The 19,254-nt window shown below is 36.3% G+C and overlaps 2 protein-coding genes across 3 annotated transcripts; one reads left to right on the top strand and one right to left on the bottom strand.

Moving 5' to 3' along the window:
- Positions 1–5,624: 5,624 nt before the first annotated feature.
- Positions 5,625–8,993, top strand: LOC121242749 (H/ACA ribonucleoprotein complex subunit 2-like protein). Its single transcript, XM_041140695.1, has 4 exons — positions 5,625–5,922; positions 6,888–6,957; positions 7,695–7,800; positions 8,595–8,993. The coding sequence occupies exons 1-4, from the start codon at positions 5,787–5,789 to the stop codon at positions 8,754–8,756; spliced, it is 474 nt and encodes a 157-aa protein (XP_040996629.1). The 5' UTR covers positions 5,625–5,786; the 3' UTR covers positions 8,757–8,993.
- A 732-nt stretch (positions 8,994–9,725) lies between these two features.
- On the bottom strand, positions 9,726–18,519 carry LOC121242747 (inorganic pyrophosphatase TTM1-like). Of its 2 annotated transcripts, none has more exons than XM_041140694.1 (12): positions 18,216–18,519; positions 16,854–17,193; positions 15,558–15,672; positions 14,904–15,099; positions 14,670–14,783; positions 14,386–14,559; positions 13,419–13,613; positions 12,712–12,834; positions 12,532–12,644; positions 12,171–12,294; positions 11,094–11,366; positions 9,726–10,324 (listed from the first exon to the last, which is right to left on the bottom strand). In XM_041140694.1, exons 2-12 carry the CDS (start codon positions 17,191–17,193, stop codon positions 10,106–10,108), a joined length of 1,986 nt encoding a protein of 661 aa, XP_040996628.1. In that variant the 5' UTR covers positions 18,216–18,519; the 3' UTR covers positions 9,726–10,105. The 2 variants fall into 2 exon arrangements, with proteins under 2 accessions (XP_040996628.1, XP_040996627.1); XM_041140693.1 differs by having other exon boundaries at positions 18,255–18,519.
- Positions 18,520–19,254: the final 735 nt, after the last annotated feature.

Below are 19,254 nucleotides of genomic sequence, written 5' to 3'. Positions count from 1 at the left end.
TTTTTTAATATTAATTTAATTAGAATATAATTATTATTAATATTAAATTTGGTAGAATTATAAAATGTGATACAAATAAATTAAATAAACAAATTATTAATTTAATAATATTTTATTATTTTATAGAAAGTAAATGGCTAATCCAATGTGGGGATTGAATTTAAATGGAATTGGAAAATGTGAAAAAAAATGATATTGGCTAAATTTTGAAGATGCATTTGGCCAAGCCAATGCTAGTGCTCTTATGTAGTATACGGGTTTTTGCACGTTCTTCTCTTCTCGTATTAACGCCGCTGACACGGTGTTTGGCATGACCACTAAGTATAGCCGTAAAGGTTCCCCATGTCTAGCTTGTCTAAGTAGTGGGGGGCACATCAAATATTCTTTTAACTACTCAAAGGCTTTCTCTCACTCGGTATCCCACTCTTGGACCTTCCGCAAGACTTGGAAGAAGGGCAAGCATTTGTCAATCGATCTGGAAACGAATCTGTTGAGGACCGCTATCCTTCCCGCTAGCTTCTGTACTTCGTTCAGGTTTCTTGGTGACTTCATTTCATTGATCGCCCGCACCTTTTCGGGATTACCTCAATTCCTCTTTCCAACACCAAGAAGCCTAAGAATTTCCCTGACTATACCCCAAATGCACATATCCTTGGATTGAGTTTCATCTTATACCGTCGTAGTACTCTGAAAGCTTCTCTCAAGTCCCTTACATGCTGCTCGAGCTCCATACTCTTAACCAGCAAATCATCGACATAGACCACCTTATTCCTTCCTATATGCTCCTTGAACATCTTGTTCACCAGTCTCCAGTAAGTTACTCCTGCATTCTTTAAACCGAAGGGCATGACTTTGTAATAGTATAGCCCTCGTTCAGTTATGAACGCTATTTTTTCTTGGTCGACTTTGTTCATAAAGGATATGATTATACCCTGAATAGGTGTCCATAAAGCTTAGCATTTTGTGTTCTGCGGTGGAGTCGACAATGAGATCTATTCATGGTAGGGGGAAGTTGTCTTTCGAGTAGGCTTTGTTAAGATCAGTGAAATCTACGCACATTCGCCATTTTCCGTTCGCCTTTTTCATGAGTACTCCTTTCAAGATCCATTTGGGGTTTTGTGTTTCCCTAATGAACCAAGTTGCTTGGAGCCGGTCAACCTCCTCCGCAATAGGGGCATACTTCTCAGAGAAAAAATTTCTCTTCTTTTTGTTTGACCAATCGTCCATCTAGGTTGACATTCAATCGAGGTTCCATAACTTCTTCGTCAATACAGGGCATGTCTTTATGGCTCCAAGTGAAGATTTCCCTATGTTCAACAAGGAGTTGCTTTAGTTGTTGTCTCTCTTCCATCTTCAATTTGGTCCCAATTATTATAGTGGCTTCTGGGTGGGCTGGATCAAGAGTCATGAGCTCTAGAGGCTCATCGGCTTCACCCTGTTTCAGACCATCTTCGTCCCTTGTTTCCACTTCCATTATCAATGCTTCTAGGGGGGGTGGAAGGTGGTCGCCATGTTACTCGATCGCCTTCTCATTCCCTTCTGCCAAACACTCTGCCATTCTCACATCTTTCTCCCTCTGTTTAAGCTCCTGTATATAGCATTCACAGGCGAGCACTTGCTCGCCGTCAACTTCTCCTATCCCTGCCTTTGTGGAAAACTTCATCTTCAAGTGATAGGTGGAGGTGATTGCCTTAAGGGCGTTCAATGTAGGTCGGCTAATGATGGGGTTGTACGCTAAGTGCATGCTTACTACAAGAAAATCTGTCATTGTGGTTGCAATGCAAGGGCCTGACCCTATTGAGATGGGCAGGGTGATGGAACCTATGGGTTGCACCGCCTCTCCTAAGAACCCCTTTAAGGTGGTCAGATCTGGGCACAACCAGTCTTGGCTAATTCCTATTTTTGTGAATGTGTCCTAGAAAAGGACGTTTGCTAAACTGCTGTTGTAAATGAGTATCCTCCAGGTGTTGGAATTTGCTACAAGCATCGTCACTACTAATGCGTCATTGTGTTGGTATGTTGTTCCTCTACAGTCATCATCATTGAAGGGTATTGTGGGTGTGGGTTGCACCCTAGGCTGCTTAGTCGGCCTCTCTACATTAGGACTTCTTTGTATCTAGCCTGTCGAGCCTAAGCCTTTCGAACAGAGGAAGTGGGGCCACCTCCAGTGAAACCTCTAGTGATCCTACGGATTTTGACTAGTGGAGGGTTTCTTCTGGGATGCTTTTCACATGATCCCGGGGGTGTCCTTTCTCTTCTCAGGCTTTCAATCCTTTGGTGCCTACGCTCTCAATCTTTTTTTTTTCTTTTTTTTTTTTTTTTTTTTTGCATTTGGTCGCCCTAATGGAGTAGTATTTCGAGCAACAAGATGCTCAAGTTTGCCGCTATCCCGCATCTCTTCGATCCTCTATTTTAAGGTATGGCAGTCCTCTATTTGATGTCCACTCGTATTGTGGTTAGTGCAGAACCTCTAGGGTTGGTGTCCTTGGTCACCGCTCCAGGTAGGTTCTCAGGCTTTCTCTTGGACACTCATGATGGAGTATTGAACTCAAGAGCCGCTAGTTCGCCTCGCATGGCTAGACGTCTCTCGCCTTCCCTCGTGCTGACCTTTCTTTGTCTTCGGACCACTTTCCCGATCTTGCTTTAATGTTCCCCTCCTTGACCGTTCTTCTAATCATTCCATCTCCGATCTTCTGGGTGTTGTTAGGGCTCGTAACGTGTCATCTGCATGGACAAAGTCATCGGCTCTGTCCATGAGCTCGCGTAGGGTGGCTAGGGTTTTTTAGGCCAACTCGGCCATAAAAATGGCTCCTCGGCCAAATTTCTCCTAATAACGCAACCAACAGGATCTTCTCGTCCTAATCGCCAACTATCATTATTTCATGGTTAAACCAAGCTAGATACACCTTCAAGCTTTCATCCTCCTTTTGCTTCACAATGAGGAGGTACGTAGCCGGTCGTCTCCTCCTGCGGCTTGCCATAAACTGGGTTAAGAACTGTCAACCCAGTTCATCAAAGCTGTCAATGGACCCTGCTGTAAGGCTCTGAACCATCCTCGGGCTACCCCTTTTAGGGTTAGTGGGAATGTCCGACATGCGATCTCGCCAGGGAATCCGTGGAGAGTTATATGGGCTTTGAAAGTCTTCAAGTGCTCGACAAGATCCTTTGAACCATCATACATCTCTCTATTGATAGGACTTTGAATTTTGGTGGGAGGGGAACCACCATAACTTTTGTGCTCTATGGCAGGTTAGTGCTGGTGAGCAGCTGGTCTACCGAGAAAGATGCCCCTATCTTCTGTGCCATCTCCTCGTATTTGACAAGTCATGATACATCTTCTTTGCCTCCTCGTCCTTGTGGGGTGGCTTGCCCGTGCTTTGCGACTCCGCCTCAACCCTATCAACATGGCTGGGACCAGCATCCTCTCTTGACCTGTTCCTCCTTTTGAGGATCTCATTCTCGCGCTGCACGTTTTCGAGTCTGTCCTCCAACTCTACAAGCCTGCTCTCCATGTTTGCTATTAATGCCTCCTGGTCCTTGGTTGCCTGGGATGGGGTAGTGGCTAGCATGTGAAAGGCGCGTTGGTTTGCGAAAAAATAATAATTATCTCACAGACAGCGACAACTGTTAAAAACGTGTTCCACACCCCTGCTCACTTTGTGCCCTGCAACCATAGGAGGAAATTGACCTAGAGTATATAGAAACGCCTCTGATGTCTAAGTCAGATGGATTGAATGAAATATCTAGTAGAATATGGGGACCAAGTTGTTCGTACCTCCAGAAGTGACCATTGATGGAGATTTATAGAGCAGAAGACCTTTCCCTTGAGTCTCATAACCGCCTAATCGATTATTTGAATTTGAGTCGAGATAAGATAAGTTGAGTTGTGAATAATGATATTTTGAATTCCCTCAACGTGGGCAGTTGATCTTATCTTTAGAGGAGTGGTTCGGACCCTTAGCTGTCAGGAGTTTTTTAGGCCCTTTATCCCTTGCAAAACGGGAGCGATTATCGACATCTAGGTTTTGGTCAAGGGTCCATCCAATGCTCAGTTCTAGGTTTGGCATTTGGGTTGCACGTCAGGCCCATTGGGCTTCATTCCTGGGCCTTGTTAGGAATGATTAGGCTCTTCCACATGTCGATTCTTATTTTTGGAATAAAATAATTCCTCATCTTTGTACATAAATTTTAGTATTTTACAAATGGTCACAATGAAGTACAACTTGTTTTTCATTACAACATTCTTTGAACTTCAACTTTCTTTCTTTCCTTTCTTTTTTTTTTTATTTTAATATGGATTTACTCTTTTAAAGCATCACAAAGTGGATATTTAGTTAAGATTTAACCGTAATTGTGTTTTATGGTTTATTTTTCATCGTCTTGAATGGTGATATACAATATAATTTTTTATAATTTATAATGTATATTGAAATTGTTTTATATAATTTTGTAAAAATAATACTAGATATAGTTTTATGGTATAAAAATCTCGCACTCCCTTTAAAAAATAATGGGGCTCATATTTAAAAAATTTATTTTTTTCATATTAATCTCATATTTACTTACTTTTTTAAAGTAATGAGACTTAGGCCCCGTTTGGATTCGAAAAGTATTTCATCTCATCTCATCATTATAATGTTTTCAAATTCTCACACAAAATATAATAAACAATTCAACTTTTTTAAATCTCAATTCAACTTTTTCAAATTTCAAAACAATAATAATATTAAAAAATAATATTCTAACAATATTTTTTTAACTTTCATCTTTCATCTAAAACCATCTCATCACATATCTAAATCCAAACCAGTCCTTAGGGTTTGTTTGAGAAGTGAGATGATCTCATATCATCTCATTTCAAAATTTCTCCTAATTTCTTTTTCAATCACCATTTAAATACAAACATTTTTTAATTTTAAATTTAAATTTTTCATCTAATCATTATAATTTTTTCCAAACTTTTAAATAAAACACGAAAAATAATGCTATTTTTTCAAGTTTTGAAACAAAAAATTATATTCTAATAATATTTTAACTTTATAATATTTTTATTCACATCTTTCTTTCTTATTTCCCAATCCAATAAGGCTAGTTTGACGATACGAGTATTCTCATATATTTCATTTCCAAAATCACTCAAATATAAAACAGTTTTCAATTTCAAATTTTCAAAATTTTGATCAATCATTAGTCATTCATTACAACTTTTTAACTCCCAAATAAACTACAAAAAATTATATTAAAAAATTATATTCAAACAATTTTTAACTTTATAATATTTTTATTCAATTTTTTTCTCAACTTTCTCAAAATCTAATAAAACATTTTAATTCAAATTATTTTATTACTATTCACAAACTATTTCACTATTATTCACAAATATTCTAAGATATTCCAAACGAGTCCTAAAATATCTTAATTCAAATCATTTCACTATTATTTACAAATAATTTAATTATTATTTATATAATTTATATATAATCTCATATAATCTCATCTCACAAAATATGCCATCCTAGACCTTAAAAATGTAATAATAATAATAATAAATAAATAAATAAAAAGGGAGAACATGTAATTTTTAGAAACCTAGGATAGATTTTTCCCTTAAAAAATCACTACACACGTGCATCGACCAGTACACACAGCATCTTCTGCTCTTTAAAACCCTGTTGGTGAAAAAACCCTAATCTCCGCCAGCGCAGCAAAGGCTATAACACCCGACCTTTAATTTGAGCCTTTCCCTTCAGTTGAGCTGCTAAGGAAGAATCAAGGCAGGCTGAAAAATGGGAAGCGATAGCGAAGCGGAGAAGACGCAGCAGAAGGAGAAGGAGAGGAAGAAGCTGCTAGCCATCGCCCCCATCGCCAAACCCCTCGCCGGCAAGAAGCTCTCCAAGCGCACCCTCAAACTCGTCCGCAGAGGTATATTTTGATACACACACACACACACACAAATGTGATTTTCTGTATGCGTTTGTGTTATATGTTTGGTTTACGGTGTATAGATATGGGTGTTTTTCATTTCGTGCTTGAATTAGTTACGTGAAGATTTTTCTGGGGAAAGTTTGCATAGACTCTTGTATTTGAACAATATTCAACCTTTCTTTTGTTTGCTTGTTTTGTTTTCTTGAATTAATTTCTGGTGAGAAGATTTGTTCTTTGGAGAGGGAGTGAGGGAGGGTGTATATTAACTCTCTCTCTCCCCTTTATTATCAGAAGAATGTTCATTGTGTTAATTAACTCTGTTCTTGAGAGAGAGAGAGAGCTTATTCACGTTTTCATTTTATTTTGCAAAGTTGTTTGACTGCTGAGAAAATGCTGAAAAATACCAGAGACTGGAATTTCGAATGTTACGGTTGTCTGTTTTTTCTTTTTTTCCCTTTTTATTAATTAAAAAAAGGGGGGAAAATTACTTATCAGAAAAAAGAGCCTCGAACATGGCACTTGGTATTATTGGGCCAAGTCATGGGGGTGGTTTTTGTTTGCCTGAGGTTCCGGAATGCAAGCACGTCTAGGATTAAATATGACATTTATCTTTGCCCGATATGTAAATTAAAAAATCTTATTGAAAATAACTATATTCTTCCAATTTTAGCGTATGTACCAAATTCATTGAGGATCAAACATGTAACATTGTGTTTAATTTCTGGTCCATTTTATGGAGTTTTGTGAAGGATCTTGAGAATTATTTTGCATATATATTCGGCTACCATTGTTGGATTTGTTGCAACTGCATGAGATATTTTCTAGGTATAGGTTTTCAATGATGACAATTATGGGATTTTAGAATGGGATGGAGGGTGAGGTCATGGGGTCAGACGAATTAGGTGCATGTGCAACTTACAACAACAAAAATGGACTTTAATTGTTTGTATTTGTCATTCCAGCTGCTGAACACAAATGCCTGAAGAGAGGAGTAAAAGAAGTGGTTAAAAGTATAAGGCGTGGTCAGAAAGGGTATGTTTCTGTGAGATTCCTCTTCTTTCTGTTGGTGTTACAAATGCATGTCAACAAGGCTGCATACTTTTCTTAAAGTGGCGTTGAAAGAAAAGAGGTTTCTTGCATTTTTGTCCACTTTTTGCCCATTCTTCTGTAGAGAAATAGTAGCTTAATCCTACCCGAAGATGTTTAACCGAATAATTGAATTTTTTTGAAGAAATATATTATGTGAAGGATGAGGGCAAAGATTACTTCATGCATTCATAAAAGACTCCCTGTAATATGATTATTTCTTTTTTCGTACCTGTTTAGCATCATGCATTTGCATTGCTTATGAAGCATGAAACAAATTTTATTTACTTTTTTTTATGTTCTCATATAAACGGGAAGCTGGTGACGTCTCATGCCTTATCTGATGAATACATAAACTCAAACGAATATGTGAAAAATATCATTCAAAGGCAGTACTGGTATTAGAGCTATTGCGGATAGGAATAATGTCTTGCAAATAGATAAAAATCGGTGCAGAAGAATGAAAAACTATTTACTCTTTGTTGGAGAGAGTTTTGTACTTTTCATTTTACCTATTAAAAAAAGTAGTTACTTTTCAGATTGTAGTAAAATACTGAGCGATTCATTTGATTAGTTCAAATTTGTTTGATATTGACTAGTATAGTCTGGTCAAAAAGCATAGGCTGGAGGTGATTTTTTTCATTTGGAACTTATAAATAGTTATTTTTCTCTGTTGAGTGCAGATTGTGTGTTATAGCTGGGAACATATCTCCTATTGATGTGATTACTCACGTTCCAATCTTATGCGAAGAGGCTGAAATTCCCTATGTATATGTCCACTCAAAAGAAGTAAGCTTGTGGCACTTCCTTTAATCTATTTTTTATGGCATCTCGGTCTTGATTGTTGTTGCCTCTTCCTATCTCGAGAGGATGACACATGTGCCATATATTTCTGCGTGTGTCTTCTCCTCTGGCTTTTGGTGATGTTTCCTTTTGTTTACAACGAGATTGTAGTTTTCTTTTCTAATTTCTACTTTCATTAACAAGAGGTTTATAATTCAATTTTCGCTTCATTCATTATGACTGACTGGTCCTCTTTTTTTTATGGTGGTAAAGCTTTCCATTTTAATTGAACCTTACAGCTTCTCCTTAGATATCTTCTATAAGATTATTGTGAGTGCTGAATGTAAATACTCAGATCACTTCAATTCAAAGAAGTGTCCCCAAACAATCTCATTGATATGAAGCCTTTCCACTATTGAAGATAATCAATAGAGATTTTTGGTGAATGCACAGCTTATCCTTGCTTACATTATGTTTGTTCTGGTTTTCATTCGATTGGCTTTTCTAGTCTTAATTCTCATGCTTATATACACGTTTAGTAGTCTGTTATATAAGACTAATTTGCCTTTCGCCCCCCCCACCCCCCCCCCAACCAAAAAAAAAAAAAAAGAGACTTCTCTTCCGTCAGGTAAAAAATCACCTCATTTTTATTCATTGTTTGGTAATTTATTTTATATTCATTATCGATGTTCTTCATCTATTGTGATGTGCTTTATTTATGGTGATATTTCAATCTCGCTATTTTGTTGCTTGACTTGGTTAAACTCCATTCACCTTTCTCTTGTTAATATATTATGCAGGACCTGGCAAATGCAGGGGCGACTAAGAGGCCAACATGCTGTGTTCTGGTGCAAACCAAGCCTAACAAGGGAGAATTAGGTCCGGAGGAACAGGAAAAACTAAAAGCAGATTATAACCAGGTTGCAGCGGATGTGTCTGAACTTACATCATCTCTGTTCTGAAGCACAGAACAAAGTTATTGTAATTTACCTAAGCTGGTACAATGTCTGCCGTTTCATGTATCGTCTGATGTCGGTAGAGCTGTTTCTTGGGTATCTTGTGAGAAATGAGCCTCATTGGTTCATTGAGCTTTAGATCCAACCGCTGAAATATTTTGAGTAAGATTCGTTCATCAAGTCTAGCAAACTGTATTCGATACAGTACCTTTTAAATATGATGCAGAAACTTCATTTTGTTCATTTCTCATTCTTTTATTCTTACTTTTTTATGGAGTGGGGACATTGGTTTGTCTCTACCATATGAAATTGGACAATTTCAATGGAGTTTTCAAGGGTTGATGCATCATTGAAGAAGTTAAGGACATCTGTAGGTCTCATACAATTAGGGAAAAAAATGTTACAAGCATCAAGGGAGATAATGCTGTCTTCATTTTGCCCTAGTACTGTGGGATTTAGGAAAGAATAAATAATTTTTAAATGTCTTGGACAAAAGAAATTGCCTAAAAAAGATTAGTAACTTGTCAAAACCACCCTGAAACTCTTTCAAGAAATGGGTTTCGACGGATTTTGGAGCTTTTAGAGAAGAAATAAAAGAGATTTTCAGACGATGGTTCATTTTGAAGCTTTAGAGAAGAAATGGTTGGATTAGTCAAGAGATTGTGAGTTACAAATAGTGAATTCAAACCACCACTCAGATATCTGGTTGGATTTTGTCTGAAAATGGTGAATTTCAAGACTGGGGGTTTGACGAGCTATCCTCATTTGTTTTTATAGATGAGAGGAGTTAAAATTAAAGTTAAAAATTAAAAAAAAAAATTATTAGAAAATATTTTTTTAATATTATTTTTGTTTTAAAATTTGAAAAAATTAAATTATTTATTTTATTTTGTATAAGAATTTAAAAAAGTTGTAATAATAAGATAAGATAAAATGAGACGAGTTAAGAGGAATTATAAAAACAAACGTGGAATCTTCGATGAGCATGCAATGCAGGGGCTTGCCCCGGACTTGCAAGCTTGGTGCTTGGACCTGGATGTACTCTTGGGAAGGGAATTCCCAGCCATGTTATAAATCAGAGAGGATACAACATTTACAACAGATCAGTCCATCATAGTGTGTACGCAGACAACTGAGAAGATCAACGGACCCCTTATTTAAAAGCCTACAGATATCCGACTTTTATGATATTACAGGACCATCCTCCAATATATCTCAACATTTGCCACAGCTCTCAAAACTATAGATGATGGAACTATCTAATATCGAATCTCTCCCTCTGTTGGCAAGAAGCCTAAAGTGGTATGATGTAAATATTTATTTCATGCTGAAAAGTGAGGAGCTTGGCAAGAAAATTATTTCCGGTACGGCAAACCCCTGAACAAGACGATACCTAAACCGCCAATTACTAAAGTTAGAATAAGAGGGATGCTGATGGAATCAACATCAATCAATCTGTTTGTATGATCTACTCTTCCATGTTGTGATCTCTCTCCCCTGTACTCATGCAGAAGATTGGTTAGATTGTCCATTTGGTGCATGATTTGACGCTGTCCACGGGCAATTAGTAGTATCTGTTCAGGAAACAATTCCTATAATCAGAAGCGTTCAACGGAATATTAAATCGGAGTTGTGTTTCAGATACAAACAGTAATGGACAATTATCTTCAATTTTGTACTTGATCATACATCCAGTGCAACATGACAATGACCAGCTCTGACTAGGAGCAAGTATGACTTGATGCAATGAATTATGGATAGATCTGAGTCAATTTTGTTAACATTTAACCACAATGGAAAAAAATTATCCAAACTTAGTTCTCACTGCTCCTGGTTGTCAAGGATGAAGAGAAGAACAAGAAAACCAACTCTCTAGATGCTTAAAGCTACTTGTCATTGTGCATTATTCCTCTGATAGATCATGGTTGGCAATAGAAGTCACTGTTGTATGTTGGCTGATATTCTCTATCAATTTTCTGATGGAAATGGAGCACAAGATATCACCTCAAATGTGGTGATTTCAGAAGGTTATTGAGCTGACAGTGACACTCTTGCAGGTTTTGTTTGTACGCTAATTAATAGAACGAATCAAAAAGCTTATATCCCAAAAGAGTGTTCTATTACAATTAAAGAATTGATTGACATAATTGTCATTCTTATCAGTATTCTTTGATTTCTTATAGCATCTTTGATTTTTTTATTCTTGAAACTGTTTATAATTTTCCTAATATATTTTGAATTTTTGACACTGGGTGGCTAAAATACTAATAAATGAAACCTCATAAATGCTACTCAACAGTCATATCATAATTGTAGAGATGGTGATGAGATTCATTAGGGTACCTCTTCCATTAGTGGGGACTCCCTAGCCAATTGAGAAGAAGATGAAGAATTGGGCAGTAATGACCCCGTCAATGAACCATTCCCCAATCCAGTCGCGAAAAGGGAAGTGGGTCCTGAGCCATTGCATGCTTCAGCCTGCAGAGCCAAGTTTTGCTGACTAGCTGAAACTCTCCTTATAGAGGTCTTTGAATTCAACTCTTCAATACGCGATGTAAACTCGTCCATTCTCTCATTCAGTGTAGAAATTTGTTCTGAGAGTTGAGTAATGACTCCCTAAAGGAAACCAGAAACAAATTGATGAGTGAAAACTAATGCCACGTATAGATGCATGAAGGCAGTCCAAAGAACAGAACCCAGGGAAAAGCAATAAAGGAGACAGAATCCAATCTGAAGGCAAAAATTATATATTTTCACCAAGAGATATGCTCAGTCCACAAAATAAATATTACTTTACAAACTGAAGTAGCTTTGTGTGGCACGCCATATTGTAAGGCTCATTTTATTGTAAAGTAAATCTGATCTATCATATCAATACACGCCAATTTGTAAATTTTCTTCTTATAAATTCTCTTGGTAGACTGATGTAGGATGAAAGATGAGAAAACACTAGAACAGAAAAGACAATGGCGGCAGAGAAGAAAGAAGCCAGAAAGATAATAGAAGAAGACGACAAAGAGAAAGGGGATGGAAGACGGCGGCAGCTTCAATTGTTTAATCTCCAAAACTGCTCTTCAATGTTTCATTACAAGCATTTAAGTAGCAAAATAACACAAACCCTAAATAAACCTCAGAAAGTCTATGGACTAAAGCCCAAGCCCATTAATACAAACCCAAATAAAATAAATAAAACATAAGTAAAATAACCAAAATAACAATAATAGAAGATGTCCTCGTCATAGACCCAGCACTTTTCTTTTACCAATGATGTGAGTGGATGGTGATACTGTGTCTTGCACCTCCTCTATCTCCTCTATCCTATAAAAATTGAAATAATTCTATAAGCTTGTCCCTACTTCTCTTTAGTTACCGGCTAACCAAAAAAAAGAATGATAATTCTAAAGGTAGACATATACTCACTTGATTTGCGAGTGCTGCAGGTGATTCTGGGGTTCTCCCATCAAACCTTCTATTGTTAACAGCGAGCTTTGTCAGCTTGGGCAGGTTCTTGTCCCGTTGATTTGAGTACGAGTGTGATATACCTCTGTCCAAAATGTATCAGTATTTTGAGAGGAGATCTCACCTTTTTCATGAACTTATAAATAGTTGTAAGATTTTTTCCTTTTTTGAGCAATAAACTGATGATATATAAGTAAAATGAATGCGGGGGGAAACATGTGAGCTTCTAAAAGCATGTTACTTTTTTAGCTTATTCAATTTTCTAGTGCCTTCCCATATCGGATTGCAGATGTATAAAATTGTCACTAGAACTAGATAGTACCGATTGAGATACTTCATTCTCCTATCTGTAGAAGCTCGAGAAATGGCTTCTTTAGGGCTTGAAACCAAATCATCATCTATGCTGAGTTTTGTCTTCAAATCATCTGGCAGTGCCTGAAATTCATCAGATCAGGATTATGAACAAGTCAACAATCTGCAAGCTTAGTTGGAAGAGTAATACCATAACATCATTAATAAGCTTCTCCAGCTGAATTTGTTCTATGTATGTTCGAGGCACATATGAACCATCTAAACCCAGTTGCTCTGCAAGATATCTAACATCTAAACGATCTTTTCCCTGCACCTTTACACCCAGAAAAAAAAGTTGTAAGCGCTATGCTTTTGTGATTAACCTGATAAGCTAATTGTGACAATTTGTATAGGAAATCCCAAAGCTCAGCACATATATATATATATATGCAATTCTACTAAAAGAACGGGATTCAACAATCGAACTGTAACACCAGAGAATCTCAATATTGCCTGGTAACTGGTAAATGGTTTCCAACAACAATAGTCATAGAAAATAATCTGCGCGCGCGCGCACGTGTGTGTGTGTGTGTGTGTGTGTGTGAGAGAGAGAGAGAGAGAGAGAGAGAGGGAGAGGGATGCGTTGGATTGGCTATCTACATAGCCATGTAAACCCATGGACTTAAAAACCTAGATTAGGCAAGTGCAATCATCCACAAGTCCTGGGCTAACAATTGTATGTGACGTGATTGTTACTTGAAGACATGAAATATTTACCAACAAAAATATTTGAAGTAGAATAATCATTGGATGGTCATTAGGTACAAAACAAAAGAACCTGAAGCTAATAAGGAACGGAACTAGTGCAATAAACTCTGAATCAACTGCAACAAATGAATGAAGTAATGGGTAGAACACCTGAACATATTGCCGATTAAGTTGTTCTAGCCAATCAATTTTCACACACACCCTTTCATCAGAGAAGACATGGCTGTTCCGTTTCAGGATGCTAGCAATTGTATACCCCAAGGCCATGAGCCCCCCAAGAAGGCGAACACTAACTTCGAAAGTGATTCTAGGTGATATAATAAATGGAGTATCTGTAACCCATTCCTGGAAACAAGCAGCACAAAATGGTCAGAAATCTAAAGTTTCCTGCATTTTACAATTCTCACAAGTTCCCTTAGAAAATCTTATGTAGCTAGAACATCTCAGAAAACTCTGTCTGCCACTAAAGGAGATAATCCCTTTACACTATTTTCCTGTTCATATTCAGTTATATTACAGATTCAAAAGTCCGTTACAACCACCATGATACAAAAGTGCAGGGCTCAAGCTCCTGAGTTGCAATGTTAAACCTTAGCATCTAGATGTCTGGTATCCAATTTTTTTGCATAGGTCCTTCCGCAAATAGATCCAAAAAGTTCATAGAACTTCTTGTTGGCTGTTAGCAGTAGCAAATATTAAACAATACGAAAATTCATTGAAGTTATGAGTTCATTATTCCAACACCAATCTATATAGTCTTTTTAGTAGGAAGAGAGAGATCAATACCAAGCTGTATTTAATATAAAATTTCTATAGTATGTAAGTCATCCAAAACAAGCTCATGTGGGAGCAGGAGGGGTGAAGAGGCTTTATATATGATTGTAAAGTATATGCCAAGACTCCATGTTTGTACAAGAGGCGAAGGTCATTGCAGGCTTTTTAAGGTAAAAGGGGTCACTAATCTAGGTGGAAGCTCATATGAAATTTGTGCATCATTGGCATGAAAAAACTACAATATTTTTAGGACTACTTCAGGGCTCTTAAGGAATAAACTCAAAACACAAATCACTCCTGTACTAAATAGGCTTGAGTTTTCAATTATTTTCAATTCCCCTACCTCAAACATAAGATTGTACTTGCCATCCCTGTTCCTCATCCTCAGATATGATTGACATGCTTCAGGATCTTCACCTGGTGGTAACAGATATATGTCATATGTTTCCTCTGTAGTTTCCTTAGGTTCTTCAGGAAAAATGGCCTTGATTTGATCCACTGTCACTGCCCTTGTTGACTACAATAATAGAAAGCACTCTGTGCCAGAGTTAGATTAAACAAACAAAATCATGATGCACTTGAAAAAAATAAAACATAAACCTATGGGTTGGTTAACGAAAGATTCACCTTCAGTATGTAAGTAGGGTTCTGAAACCCAGTGAAAGGATTAAACTTATTGATTATTCTTATATGTGCAGTTTGGAGATCTGGCTCAATAAAAGCTTTGTACATGGGATATACCTGTGTAGAAAACAAATTGATGAAAATGTTATTAGATGCTTTAAAGCTAATTCTTAGTTACTGAGGGAAATCATTCAAATTCCTTAAGTAAAAGATCTAACACAGGATCAGTGAAAACACCGTTTCAGAGATTTGATGAATGATTTCTTCAGGCTCTTGGTCAGCACGTTGAATGTCTCGTAAAACTCGTTTGACAAGGTCAAAATGAACTCCACCGGTAACAGAGACACGGAGATCTAGCATAGGTCTCAACCTTTCACTTAAGGCATAGATGCCTTCAATAATCACAATGCGGGAGCTAGGGACTTCAACTGTCCTATAAGAAGCATCAACACAACTAAGCAATGAGAAAAGAGCTATACATATCTGATTGAGTAGGTTTAAAATTATGCAGGCTTGAGATATTTCAAGTAAAACAAGTAGCCTCGTTTGGTTACACAGATGAGATGAGATGAGATGAGATGAGATTTGAAAGTTGAATAAAATATTATTAAAATATTATTTTTTAATATTATTTTTGTTTTGGAATTTGAAAAAGTTGAATTGTTTACTATATTTTGTGTGGGAGTTTGGGAAAGTTGTAATGATTATATGAGATGAGATCTCATCTCCCAAACCAAATGAGGCATAAATAACCATGACAACAGAAGACATCTTTAGTTTTTAATTCCATTCTTTCTGTCATATTTCCTTCTATGTGTTGGCAGAATAAGTGGAGATGGCATGGTGCCTAGACAATATTTCAATGAGAAAGAGGATGGAGAGCTACACAACCTGTAACCTATGCGAGAGCTAGTCTTGAAATCATATATTGGGACCTGAGTAGGTTTCCCTGCTTTTAAATCACGTATATTCTCGAGCAATGTATCATAATCTGTCAAGCGTGGGTCTGTTACAAAACATGATAACCATTAGAGCCCCGATGCGTTCTTCTCTCATCTTGAATCACTAACTTTCATTGTAAGCAAATAATAATATCTGGAGAGAGAAACAAGAAGCAAAAAGAATTATAAAATGCAGAACAACTGCAATAAGAAAAAATGAATATCATTTGTGACAAGTATATGATCTGTTAAATCAAAAATTGCCCCCAAAAACTTAGTTGATGTGAAGAGCTGTATTTGATCATTAATAGATATTTCAACAAGTTCACAATTTCAATGGTCTGCAGCATATTTCACCAAATGTATTTAAGAAAATTTTAAATCAAATGAATCTCAACACGTTTTTCTGAAATAACATGATAATAGAATAAAATCCATTTACCAAAGATGAAGGTGATAGCCATAGACCCAGGTGAATGAGAGTGGGAGTAGGGGCCAAAAGAAGGTGGAGTGAGGAGTGATAAACATGATTTAAGATCAATTATGCAAGTTTTATACAGGTGTAACTACTTAGGTGTTAGGGTAAGCACACAGCAAGCAGATTAACAAAATCCATCATCTCAGCAATCTCATGCATTATCACAGGCACTTACTGCTGAGTCAAATACAGCTCCTCCAGATCACACATGACAGACTTGACTTTCCATTGGTGTTATATTGTCCTTCTATTGCTTTGATTACATTTATTCTGATATCCCTTAACTTATGGGATCCTCATAGAGCACACTTGTATATATATGTACCTTTGCCACTCAATGTAATAAGATAGTGAAGAACATTTACAATTCCAGCAGTCCTCTCTTTTCAATGCTTTCTTTAGGCAGGTACTTATCTGAGAGATTCTGAATAGCCACGGTAGGCTTAGAGATACCCTGACAACCTTTAATGTACATGTTGTGTAACAGTATTCTTTGTCGATGTCCACTAAATTATTAAGTCCTAACAGTCAACTCAACCAGTCATTTGGGAGTTCCTCAACCAGATGTAAAAACAGTATGGCATGCAATTGACTTTCATTCACTCAGTCGTCTCCTCCAAGGAAATATGATTGAAAGAAAATGCAATTGTTTGAGAGTCAAGAGAAGAATTACTGCCTATATAGTATGCAACAAATACACAGAAGTGATATATGTTGATCACTCTTGGCATAAAAATTTAAGAAAACTAAAAGAAAATTTCATTTTACCATCAAAGTTCCCATCAATAATTCGGCTAGAGTCGTTGTAGTTGTCCATTGTTATGACAGCAATGCTGGGCATAAAGTTGAGCACCTTCTCAGTGAAGACAGTCTTCCCAGCTCCAGAAGGGCCTGCGACTCCTACTAATATTATCCCTTCATTATGTTGAGCCAGCAACTGGCATGCACGAATTACAATGAAGAAACCTTTCTCAAACGACAGTGGATCTTGGATTGGGACAATTTCGTGGCGGTCAGAGTCCTTTCTTTTAACCAGTTGGACCTGATCCCGCAAGAGACCAGAACGTCGCCGAGGCGATTCAGCACCAAGAGAAGGATCTTGAGCCATCTAAAAGAAAAAATATATATTTTCCAAGTTGCAAAAAAGAAAACCAATAATAAGTATCTATAACAAAACAGTTAAAACATACACAATTCAACAGCCATTGGGATTGAATAACTTCAAACTCTACTGGAATTAAGACAGACAACACTAATATGTCTCAGCTAGTCCATAAAAGTATCAATAATTAATCCAACAAAGTTTCAGAAAGCACATAATATTACTTAGTGTCACTCGGATAACATAAATTCTCCACAAGACAGCAAAAACAGTAAAATTTATATGACGCGCAAAACAGCAAAAACCAGTCAAATTTCTGCATTCATATAAAGAGATTTACAACCGCCTGCATGCACATGTAGATTCCAATAAAAAAAAAAAAAAAAAGGTTTTTTGTTCCATTGAATTACACAGCTTAAAACCCACTCGTCCATTCACACACACACACACACACAAATATATATACATACACACATAAAAACAAACCCAGAGATAGTTTTCGAATGAGAATTTTGGAAACAACCATATCAATGTCACTAATGTTAAGAAAACCACTAATGTTAAGAAAACATTAAAAAGAAGTGGCGCATAAATACACTATTAAATTAACGGAGGGCCCGGTTTGGATTCAAGAATCACTTCATCTCATCTCATCTCATATTACAACTTTCTCAATTCTCACACAAAATATAATAAACCATTCAACTTTTTCAAATACTAAAACAATAATAATATTAAAAAATAATATTCTAACAATATTTATTCAACTTTCAACTTTTATCTAAAATCATATTATCTCATCTCATCTCACTATCCAAACTCCACCTTAGTAAATGATTTATCCAAAAAGAGACAGAATAAATGAGAAAAGGAAATTAGCAAGAAGCACAGTCAGAAAACTGTTAAACCATCGTATTCTGTAGAATCGATCTAACTTTGGGAAAGAGCAGCCAATCCAACAGCAATAAAATTGAAACTAGACTTGCCCAGAACAAGAATCCACAAAATAACAACAAACCAAAACTCACATAAAGCAAATAACTATGATTGCTTCAAAGCATATAAACCTCTTTAAACTGCAAAATTCGTTCTTCCTCTTGAGTTTCTGGAGCTTCTTTAAATCAAAACGGACGGTTGGTTCTGGAAATTTTCAAGGTGGTCTTGGGATTAGTATGTATCTATGATTCTTCTGGGGTGAGAGGGGGAGGAAGGCCACTTGGCGGGATATTATTGGTCCGAACAGACGAGTACGTGTACTAGATAGTTGATAGACAGATTGTAATTTTAGATGCGAGCTTGAAGAAGAGTGGTCATGAAAGAATGGGACGAAGGAACGGAATCTTATTCATCACTTGAAATTAAATATATCTTTAAAATAAATTGGGAAAAGCTAGGGATCCGCTTGGAGCTCCCGCTTCTTTTTTTTATTATTATTTTTTTTAATTTAGGGATTAAAAAAATATTATTTAATAATATTATAAATTTTTTTTTTAAATATTTAAAAATATTAAAAAAATAATGTAATAAAAAAACAAAAAAATAAAAACTTTGAATTTGGCCTAGCGGGGGCTCTCGCTGGGAGCTCCCCAGCGGTGGGTGTAAACCCACTCATATAAATTTAACAGTACATCGTTATAGAGAAACGTGGAAATAAGAAAAAGCGGATATATTTAATATAATCCAAATATTTATAGCCATGTGACCTCATCTCATCTAATTTTAGTTAAGAAGTTTTTTTAAAATAAAAATTAATTAAGAAAAATTTTATGTATCAGCTACTATTTATTTTCACGACCTACACTTATAATTTTTTTTATAGGGTGTGAGGATATTTTTCATATGATGCATGAGTATTTTCATATATAAGGTGTGGAGTGTGGGGTGTGAGGTAGTAAATAGTAACTGATGAAAAGAATTTTTTTTCAACTAATAATCTCACAATTATTTACAAATCATCTTAACTCATCTCATCTCATCTCACTATCTAAACATACTATAATGAATTCCTTTAAGAACACTAATAAAGCAAGAAAAAAATAAATATGATTAAACAAAATATTATTCTCC

This window comes from Juglans microcarpa x Juglans regia, chromosome 8D (genome assembly GCF_004785595.1).
Source record: "Juglans microcarpa x Juglans regia isolate MS1-56 chromosome 8D, Jm3101_v1.0, whole genome shotgun sequence".
In the NCBI taxonomy this organism is placed as follows: Eukaryota; Viridiplantae; Streptophyta; class Magnoliopsida; order Fagales; family Juglandaceae; genus Juglans; species Juglans microcarpa x Juglans regia.
Note: the sequence above shows the minus strand (reverse complement) of the source record. Positions and strands in the feature narration are given on the sequence as shown.